Source organism: Carex rostrata, chromosome 5 (genome assembly GCF_964058835.1).
Source record: "Carex rostrata chromosome 5, lpCarRost1.2, whole genome shotgun sequence".
In the NCBI taxonomy this organism is placed as follows: Eukaryota; Viridiplantae; Streptophyta; class Magnoliopsida; order Poales; family Cyperaceae; genus Carex; species Carex rostrata.
In genome coordinates, this window is record NC_135922.1 from 7,067,506 (window position 1) to 7,079,122 (window position 11,617).

The window sequence follows — 11,617 nt, forward strand, 5'->3', positions numbered from 1 at the left end:
ACGAATTGGTAGCACCAAAGCTCAGGAACTACCACTTTGATCTTAGCCACTCTCTCTCTCTCTCTCTCTCTCTCTCTCTCTCTCTCTATATATATATATATATATATATATATATATGTCATTTAAAGAATATTAGAGCATCTACATCCCGACAACTCAAATGAATTTCTAAATAACTGTTAATCACTTTTTAAAAATTAATGTATATAAAATTTCTAACTATCATATCCCCGAAATTCATTTTAAAATTTATATTAAGTCACATCAGCAACAAATTAAAAAGGAAAAACAATTTGAGCCAATCATTTAGCCAACATAGAATTTATAAACAGTTTCCTAATATGTAAGTGTAGATGTCATTTAATCTAATTTTTTATGAAAATATGTCATTTTGTACAAGCTTTCTTTTTATTATCTTACAATATATTTTCGTTACAATACACAGACATGATACTAGTGGATTGATTAATGAGTTTATTTGGTTTGGAAATGGACATACTTAAATTAATGGGTATACCTACACAATGTAATTCTGAATGGGACTCTTAATTGCTAGAACATAATTTCGTTTATTTAATTTGGAAATGGACATACTTTATTTTGAAATATGACAGCCAGTAAAAGTTTCCTAAGTTTGTTTATAAATGGATATTGATTGAATGATTGTTCATTCATGCTGAACTAGAGCAAAGCATTCCCCTTTACAAACTGACAAGGAAACAAAAAAACTATAGAAAAAAAAAATTATTAATACTACAAACAGTGCTAGCAACAGATATACCTATTTTTAAAACCGGCTAACTTACAAACAACCACAACCATGCGGCCGGGACCCACGAAATATGTACACGGTACAAACAATTCATACTACCTGTACAACAGCAGCAATACGTAGGGACCCGCCTTGTAAGAGATCCGCTAATTCGTCGAAGAGAAGTGCAGTTCGCCAACCCCATCCTTTCGGTGCTTTCGGTAGAAGGGTACCGGCTTGTTTAAGGCTCCCAAATACCATCACTTCTCTTTTTGAGGGACAAATTAGCTGAAAATTTTTATAAATAAATTACTAGTAAGACAATCTCGACTAGTAATTATATCATCAAAAGATTACTAGTAATTGAGGTTATGGTACTATGCATAGCGCATATTGGTCCGTACTATGGATCAATATCTCCATTTTTAAAGTCCAAACAATAGACCTGAACCGTTCAACATGATATCCATATGAAACTGTACTTGTAGATCAAAGTTTACATTTTTTAGATTTCTTTTACCATTGTTTTAGATAGTTACCATTGAAGTAGTTATTTTCTACCTATCTAAAAAAATAGTAAAAAGAATTACAAAAAATGTAAAATTTAGTCTGCAAGTACATTTTCATATATGAAGATCATATTGAACGACTATTTTGATTTTGAAACCGAAGATATTTGTCCATAGTACAGACAAATCCACGCTATGCATAGTACCATATCCTCACTCAATACAATATTATATTACTATGCACAGTTTTTCACAAAATTTGTGTCATCCCTAAATTTTTATCAAAAACCTTAATTGACATAAAAGTTCTTACCTTATACCGAGCTGTGACCTTCTCTCTCGAGTCAATGTACATGTGAGCCTGAACAAAAAGGCAACATTTTTAACTGAAAAAGAACATAATGTAAAAATTGCAAATCTAATCAAAATTTCACTACTTCACAAACAACACATAGCATTCACGGTAATTCCAATTAGTAACATCTAATTTTGGCCATTTGAATATTATAACCAACAATTAACCTCAACATCAATTAATGCAAAGAATTACTAGATTGACCCTACCGTATATATTTTCATGTTAAATAAACCAACATTTCATATGAAAAGTAAAGAAGGCCTAAATTAGTTATTCTGATTTAGGTCGACCTAAATTATTCATGTTTGATTAAGGTTAACAGAAGAGAGGAGTAAAATTTGCAAATAGTCACTGAACAGTGGGTCCATCACACAACACAAAATTAAGGCACTTGAGGAGGTGGTTTAGTTTAGGCCAGCCTAACTTTAGGCTAATGTCTAGTTAGGCAAGTCTATTTAATAAGAGAAGTAAACACAGCACAACCTTTTCATTATACCATATACTTGAGTGGTTAGGTCCCATTTGCAAATGTCACCAAACATTGGGTGTCCTTTAAAAAACCAAAGGGCATTATATGCATTGCATTTGATATGATGAATTAAAACATGACGCTAATGTCCCCGTACTAACCTTCCTGAGGGGATCAGTCACCTCTGCCTTTCGCCTGTGTAGAAATAATCCTACAAAATACATTAATAACTTTATAAATAACCTCATTTTTCCTATCATGGATGTGTTTTTCTTTGGTATAAGCTAGAGAGTGAGGCTATGTTACTATGCATAGCGCACATTGGTCGGTACTATGGATCTATATCTCCATTTTTTAATTTCAAACAATTGATGCGAACCCCTCAACGTTATCTCCATATGAAAATGTACTAGTAAACCAAATTTTACATTTTATTTTATTTTTTTACTATTTTTTTAGATAGAAAATCACTTGATTTAAAGATAGTGATTTTCTACCTATCTAAAAAAAGAGGAGGGTTCAAATGCCTCATTTTTTTCATACCTCATCATACCTCGTATTTTATATTTTCGTTTTCAAAGTCCAAATTGTCGATCCGAACTGTTCAACATGATATCCATACTAAAATATGGTTAGGGATGAAATTTTATATTTTTTGGAATTTTTTTGCTATTTTTTAAGATGGGTAGAAAATTACTGTTTTTGAACTGTTCAAAAAACAGTGATTTTCTACCCATCTTAAAAAATAGCAAAAAAATTCCAAAAAATATAAAATTTCATCCCTAACCATATTTTAGTATGGATATCATGTTGAACGGTTCGGATCGACAATTTAGACTTTGAATATGAAGAAAATGAAGATATAAAATATGAGCTATGATGAGGTATAAAAAAAATGAGGCATTGGAACCCTCCTCCTAAAAAAATAGTAAAAAAAATCTAAAAAATGTAAAATTTGGCCTCTGAGAATATTTTCATATGGAGATCAAGTTGAGCGGTTCAGATAGACTATTTGAATGAAAATAGAGATATAGATCCATAGTACCAACCGATGTGTGCTATGCATAGTACCATAGCCTCACTCTAAGCTAAGTTAAAGTATTAACTAAACAATTTTATAATAGATTTGTAAAAGACAGAAGAAAATACCTAGTGTACGACGGCCCTGGGGATCTTCATCATTGAATGCTTGCACACTCACCTATTAAAAACAATACAAAAAATCTTGAAATTAAAATAAAAAAGAACAAAATCACATATTAAAAGAAACAAATTAAGATATTGAAAGCAAGAACAAACCTTCCAGAGGGAACCAGCATAGAACACCTCAGGAGAATGTTTAACCTGGCCGTCAGTGAGTCGGTGCACATCTTCGAATTCCACACTGACATTTTATTTTTTGTTAAATAAATGTTGCTATATTTATTTATTTGTTTAAGACCTAAAATTTAAGCAGCTTTTTGCTCAGAGAATGCTTTGCCCATGCTTAGGTGGGTACTTGATACATAATAGAATTGGCTTTTAAGGTAATTTTATATGCAATTAAAGCTAATTTGGTCGGGTTGAAGTATTGTGCAACAATTGACTGTTAATTGAGAAAATTCACAACAGGGCTTTATTTGAAATCCCAATATAAGCACACAACTAAACATCAGAACATAAAATACAAAAGAGGAAATTAAAAAATGCAAATGTTACCCAAAGCGAAATGGAGGGAAGTGGCTTAGAGGTGTTTTAAAATCCAGAGAAATAGTAGACGTCTCTTGACTTTCTTCAGAGATCTCCCAATCGGGTGAAAGCCCGAGTCCATTCTCCTCCCTCGAATCCACCATCTGCACCTGGGTCCCACTCATGCCAGAAACTGCACCGGCAGGTCCACCGAACCGACTACTCATGCTGCTTGAATCATACACTCTCTCATCACTGAGACCAACCAAAACAGTCAAACCATCCCCTGAAATCTCGGCATTATGGTCAAGTCTGGCAGTTTCTGACTCAGTCCTAGTTCCTAGTCCGACTGGGACCCGCGAGAAGACAAAACGGGTTGGACCCCATGCAGCACTTGACCCAGGACTCGAGGATCCCCTCCCAATGCCAGCCAGGCCGTCAGCACCCCCTCGCTGAAATACATTTCAGACATTAAGACTAAGTGAGTATAAAAAACAATCAAAAGATAGTGTTATTCTTTTTTTTTTAGGTGAAACCCGTAGGTGTAAGAAAGTGTTATTCTATAGTTGTCAGATGAAGCTATATTTCACCTAACATAAATGGATTAATCAATTTAATCCATTATAGTTCATTAATGTTAATCTGCGTTCAGCTATTGTATAGCCTTAAATCACACCAGGGGCAATCCAAAAGATTATATAAGCAATGTGAGACTAAATCTTCGCATGACCAGAATCAGACTCCATTTTTTTTCTTTTTATTTTTTTCTTTCACTAGTTAATTTCTCTCTTCTTTTATTCACTGTTCTGTACTACATGACATTGATAAACAAATTGAAAATACAAACATATATTGTATATCAAATATTAAATATTTACAATGTATTTTATCCTTAGTTCTTGAAAAAGTGGTCCCGCTGTTCAGAACTAGACCAAAAAGACTACCAAAATTTCGATAAAACCCAATAGACCGTTTGTATGTAGTCTATAGAAGTCACCGAAAATGAAACAGAAGAAAAGAAAGAAAAATAAAGAGAGAGATCTTGAACTTACATGAACGCGTGAAGACCCAAATAAGCTACCACCATCACCTTGTGCGTCAGAGAGGAATATATTGCCGATATTAATATTGCTACTACCGGGACTGGTGCTTCTATCATTGTCTTGTCTGTAATAATTTACACCGCTGCCTCCATGGGTAAAAGTGTATGTTTGACTACATGCACATAAGTTGGTAGTAAGACAGCATTTTCGGCATGTGTCTGCTACTACAGCCTGAACTCGGTGGCATAAAAGCATCTGTACATGTAATAATAAGAAAATGTTAAGTGACTCTATCTCGCAAAGTTATGGCCATATTTAACATTACAGTTGCAAACCTTTAAGTTGTACAAATTACAAATATGCAAATGAAATGACACAAGGGGGAATTTCATGTATACCCCTCAAAAACCTCAAAATTACGCATTTCCCCCTCTAAAATTCATACTTCTAAATTTCAAAAACTCACAAATTTACCCAATTTATTGACTTTTCTAATAAAGCTCATTTCAAATTTATTAAGTACCCATTTTAGCCTTTTATAAAATAAAAATATGTAACACGTTTAAGAGACATATTTAGTGTTCTAATTGGTCGGTGAGCAAATGGTTCAATTTCTTACTTGTGACGCACACATAGTCATATGCCTAAATGCAATTGTGTAGGTGTCACAAGTAGAGAAATGAAACATCTGTGCTCAAAAACCGATCAATGAACCATCTGTGCTCAAACACCGTCAATTAGAGGACAGAATATTTTTCTTACACAGAGTACATATTTTTTTTTAGGTTAGTGGCTTTAAATGCCTACTAACGATTTCATTGATAAAAAATGATATTTTATTTTTTAATAAAGGGTAAACATGAATTCTCCCCAAATCAAAAAAATAGAAGGGAGTAAAGATTAACATATTATTAATACAGACTTAGTGAAGTTCAAACTTGAAAGAATGGTCTCCAGAAGTTGTTTCTTCTGAGCATGAGCACATTACAAATTATTAATTGAAAATGTTATAAAACATACACTTTAAAAACAGGAGAAAATAGTGGCAACTCAACACCAAAACTTATTCTACAAACCTGTAGCCAGAGGCCGTCATTTAGGGCTTTGCAAGGGAACCCAAACTCCTCAAGCTGTTTCCTCACAGTTAACAAGGCCTCGAACGACATATTGCAATAGAGAAGCGATCCACCTTCAAAAATATTCATGAATGCCTCGTATTCGTCGGAAGGGAGGAGGCAAGAACACCCTTTTGTGGCAGCATTGTTCTTTACTTGCCTCCTCCCGACAGTTCCATTGGCCCATAAGGGCATGCTAGGTAGCAGTTCATTTGTTGGGCTTGAAGAAGAGCAGTCCCTTGGCCAGATGCTCTCATTAAATTTGTACATTGAGGAGTTGCCAGATGGAGACGGGCAGTCGATGGTGGGGTCTGACACATTTCTCTTGGCATTCGCACCATCCTAAAAATTATCAGCACAAAAAGTTATTGTTCCGGTGGAAACCAATAGGTGATCTGGGTAAGGCACTGGTACACTACCAGTACCAGACTGGTATTATTAACTTGGTACGCTAGATTAGCAGACTGGACAAGTAACCCATTGGTGCCTGTTTGAAGCATCATATTAACTAAATATGCCAAAATGAGTACTGTTATTTACCGTACCAGTACTACGTTGGAGAAAGGTACACCTGACTGGAACTCGGCCATGCAATCAGAGAGATTAATTCGATTACTTTGAGCCGGTTTATAGCCTCCCAAGTCATCTTGAATTTGCAAGCGTAACAGTTCTGATTCCATCAACTGCTCAGATGAACTGTTACCAATAACAGTCTTTCCTTTTATTATAGAACTTGAGTTCTCTTCCTCCTCTGAAATAGCACCTTTGGCAAGCAGAGTGTGCAGTGCCAGCTCAAACCTTGAATAAAGAACATCAAAGAAACAAAGTGAACCTAAGTCACCAAAAAATTAATAATCAAGTGGTGGCGGGAGGTGATTGGGCCTGCTTGTACCTTTTCTCCTCATTAGGCACCCAAAGTTCATCAGAGGTAACGAGGGCATGCAGAGTCTGTGCAGAGAGTTTTGGAAGAACCTAAAATATATACAGTTCAGAAGAACCACAAATATAATTAGTCAAATAACCACACTTCACAAAGTGGACAAAGTTTAGCAAATACATAGATCTATTCCTTGTTATAAAGTACAAATAGTAAATTACCTCTCTTAATTCCATGGTGGCACTTTGACAAAGATAACCCCAACATGCACTTCTGACGCGTTCTCCATGCATGCCGTAATCTTGACTCTCTGCAAAAACCTGCACCAAAGAGTAACTAGATTCACACTCAGAAAGAAAAAGGTCGCTTATGAAAGAAGATGAGAGTTCAAATGCCCCAATTTTTGTGCCTCCATCATGCCTCCATTTTTTTATTTTCTAATAACAAGATTTTCTAAAATTTATATGTCAAAATAAAACCATATTTTCTCTACATGTACATAAAAAATTATCACTTTTCGATTTTGGTTTTGGTTTTGGTTTTATATGAATCAATAAGTTGAAAAATCAACGTTCAAAATTTATCCACATCGATGTATTTTTGCAAGCTCTTGATACTAATCATGACCAAATCGAAATGTCATGACCTTTTACGTGTGCGCAGAGAAAATGATATAGATCATATCTAATGGTTTTATTTTGACATTTAAGTTCTAAATTTTAAGTTACTGTAGTTCTAAAAATGGAGGCATTTAAACCCTCCTCATAGAAGAAAGGATATCCTAATAAACTGCATATTACAAAGTGACACAGATCTCGGTTGCGAACTTTTTTCTTTTTCTTGGGTACTTTGTTGCATATGCTTTTTGCATTTGTCAAGGGTTAATTCAGATTTAAGATACCTAGACACAAATTTAAGGTTGGTATATCACCAGTTACACATGGTACCAATTGGTGTTTTTAAGTACAAGAACTCTGTGTCTACAAGAAATGACCTGATACTGAAGAAAATTTGATGTCCAGAGCTCGGAAATTATAAAATCTGTGCAAATTGCACACAAATCCTGAAAACAGAAGGTAAAGTTCAAAAAGAGAATATTGATACGCAAAAAATAGTAAGTAGCACAAAAAAAAAATTAATTAAAAGCTACACATATGAATAGTTTCTAACAATGAAACTTTAAAAAAAAAAAAAAGCAACTGAGAAGTTCATTACTTTAATTTACTGCCTTGGTTCCATTGCACAGGTTAATTGAGGGCTGACACATTATTAGGACTTAAAAATGTTAACCCAATAACATAATTGTCAAATTCAATCAAAATTATAGATTAATTGTAGAGTCTAAACAGATTTTAAATGATATTTAAAGCATAAGCTATCAGAAATAAAGGCAAAAGCAAACACAGAATTTAATAGCCTTCAAACATAAATTGACCTCTAAACTAAATAATACTTCTGTGTCAAAGAAGATATAGGTTCAACAATAAAGAGTGAAAATAGAAACAGCTTTAAACGTAAATTAACCTTTAAATAATAGAAAACAGTTTCATTTATCAGTATATACACCCATTCGAAACTGTTATTCTGAATCAATTTGGTCATAGATGAGATAAAAAAAAAACAGAGAGAAATAATCTAAGACACCTGAAGATCGAGAAAAGAAGCGGCAGCAAGAACCCGATATGCGTTGTTATCAGTTAATTTTGGGGATTGGCCGTAAATATAAGCAAGACATATTGAAATTGCCTCTGAATTCACATTTGGGTCGTCTAACTGTAACACAACAGTTGGTGCACCCGCCTCCTTCCATGGACCTTGTAGCATGTTTCTACCATATTTTTTTTCATACCCACAAAAAATTAACCGTGTTAGATAAAAATCACATTTCAAATTAGTAAATGTTACAAAATATTTAACCTTTACTGCTCAATACTGGTTCTGAGCCTTGACAATATTGTTAGGTCATTTATCACAGAATTGAATAATTTTTAATTACCAAGGTCCAACAATTATTTGATAAAATCATAAAATAATTTTGTTATCATGTTTTGTTCATATATATATGAACCTAGGTTTTACATCCCAGGCCTAATTTTTTACCAACAATTTAAAAATATAAGCATTTTTTTATGTCTTCTATAAATTTGAATTTGTGATAAAGGTTTTTATCTATTTTATAGGACGGTGTTAAATTACAAAGAGTTAGAAATTAAATTTCTAAAAAATATATTTATCATTTCACTGTCACTGAATTAACTGTTGCACTATCTACATCTATTTCTGGAAATTTTCTGGAAAATTAACTGCTGCGCTATCTTGATTAGAACAGTCCCATTAAACAATCTACATCAATTTCTGGAGAGTGCATTTTTTTCATCTCCTTGATTCAAACAATTATGCAATTAACCCCAACATTCTTTGAATTTCAGTACCAAATCTGATTGCAATTTTGGAATAAAATGTGAGAGATATTTTAATTCTTATCAAACCTGAAGTAGGCACTACGCGAAAGGATCAAGCGGTGGAGTCTGTAAGTGGACCCCATAGCCTCCACCGACACATCAGAGAACGCACCCGACCCAAACCCTTCCGCTTGAATGTGCTCGCACAGAGATGCCAAATTACAATCCATCTGTTGAGGTTGCAACGGAGGCATCGGGGCGACGGTCGGAGGCGGAGGCGGCGGAGGAGGAGGAGAGGAGAGAGACGACATGAAGGAGGCGGAGTTGCGGCGGCGGGAGCGACTACTGAGACGGTGGTGATGCGATGAAAGAGGTTTGGATTTCATCGCATTTGGTTGCGATCGCGTCCATGATGGATTTATGAGGGGAATTGAATGAATGAATGAAATAAAGGAAAGGAAAGTAGAGGTACAGACTACAGTGTGGTTTTAATTGTTAGTATTAATGATTAAAAGAGAATTAATTGAGAGAGAGAAAGATTGTTGATAAAATTAGATGTAGGTAGATGGATTCAATGGGGAAGGGGAGGAAGATCAGTTATTACTTATTAACAACTTATATTAATTTGGGGGGTTTAAACTGCAAAGTTTACAGTTAAAATAAAGTTTCTGATCATATGTTTTTTGATGAAAATTTCGGATCATATGTTGAATTGGGATCACAATGACAAATAAATTATTAAAATTCAGTTTGATAGGTCAAAAAATTGTAGCGAGATTGGAGATTTCAGTTTCACAAAAGAACAAAAAGAAAACTAAAAAATTATGAATAATTCAGTAAAAATTCAGTCAACTAAATAACTCGTCGTTTAATTCACTGATACTAGAAAAAATAACTTTTTTTACAAATATTTTCACTATAGTTGAAACTATATATTATATATCTCAAAATTAAGTATCAAAATATCATATCTACATATACACTACACCTCAGCAAGACTGTATCCACTGCAAAGATATGCATTGTAAGACTGTATCCACTGCAAAGATATGCATTGTAGAGTTTATCTAATTCCAAAATGTGCTATTTTTAATTACAATATTCAAAGGGAAAAATGGATAATTTCGTCATTCTTAAAAAATGAAGACATATTTTGGGTCTATATGGGCCTGAGTAAAAAGATAAATGAAGGGAGCATGGGCCTTGGGTTGGATGTCATCCCTTATTTCTCAATTTTGGGCCAAAAGCTTAAAGTTTTCCTGTCCTTTTATATCAAGTACCCTAGACTAGTCGGAAAAAAAAAAATACTTGAATAATATGTTGTGATTTTAGTTTTGGATCGTGTTGTATTGTGATCAAGTTAACTTTTTATATGTCATATCATGTCGTGATCAAATGTGATGTGCTTAAACATATTGTGATCAAATATATCGTGCCTAAATGTGATGTGTCTAACATAATTGGTCATATTTAACTAACTTTTTTTTAAAATGTAAGTTAGTTTATTCAAGATTCACCATTTAATCAAGATCTAACGGTTTTAATTAAACATGACTCGTGTAATCACGTATATAACTAGATCTTTCACGTGACGTGTCATGCTATATCAAATTTTCAAAAAATAATCACAACACAAGACACACGAATCGTAACCGATACGAGTGTTGTGTCGTTATGTAACAGAGTTGGTTCCGTTGTATCATTGAATTTATATCCTCTGCATCAACTAAAAAAATCGCTAGATTTAAAATTAGACGATTGAGATTTATTAACTCAAAAATTCTCTTTTAAGTTAATGCAGAGGATACGCATTCCTGTATCATTTTTTTACTTTTACCGTCCACAGTAGACTCACTTCATGTGAATTTGTATCCTCTGCATTAACTCAAAAGGAAATCTTTTGAGTTAATAAATATTGATCATCTGATTTGTTTTGAGATTCATGCAAACTAAATTAACACTAATATTAAAGAGTCTCTATATCATAAGCAGAATTAAATTAGCTTTGTTTAAAATTAAACATTTGAGATTCATTAATTCAAAAGATTCATTTTTGAATTTTTGAGTTAATGCAGAGGATACGCATTCCTTTCATTTAAACCAGCTTTGAGACAGCCTGTCCATCTCTATTTAATTATTGTTTCACTTTTTGCCTCCAATGCAAGTGACAACTGTTTTCAACTTGGACTAAAAGACAAAAAAAATCATCAAATTGGATTTGATTGATTAAGTCTCAAGTCTCAACTCTCAACGAACACTTAGTAAAAAAGATTTCTTGAATTGTTCCAAAGATGGCTCAGGTATGTAACCTGTTATTACAAAAAAACATTTTTTTTTTTTTGAGGAAAAATAAGAGTCTGATCCTTAAGGCATACATTTTCAGTTTCATTAGTAATAAGAGTCTGATCCTTGAGGAAAAATATTT

General features: G+C 33.6%; 1 protein-coding gene across 1 annotated transcript; it reads right to left on the reverse strand.

The window, feature by feature from the left end:
• Positions 1–618: 618 nt before the first annotated feature.
• Positions 619–9,661, reverse strand: LOC144554244 (BTB/POZ domain-containing protein). The gene is made up of 14 exons (XM_078302562.1): positions 9,280–9,661; positions 8,435–8,618; positions 7,785–7,853; positions 7,012–7,110; positions 6,806–6,885; positions 6,459–6,711; positions 5,875–6,255; positions 4,808–5,053; positions 3,786–4,207; positions 3,387–3,471; positions 3,237–3,288; positions 2,249–2,298; positions 1,574–1,621; positions 619–1,039 (listed from the first exon to the last, which is right to left on the reverse strand). Exons 1-14 carry the CDS (start codon positions 9,576–9,578, stop codon positions 863–865), a joined length of 2,445 nt encoding a protein of 814 aa, XP_078158688.1. The 5' UTR covers positions 9,579–9,661; the 3' UTR covers positions 619–862.
• Positions 9,662–11,617: the final 1,956 nt, after the last annotated feature.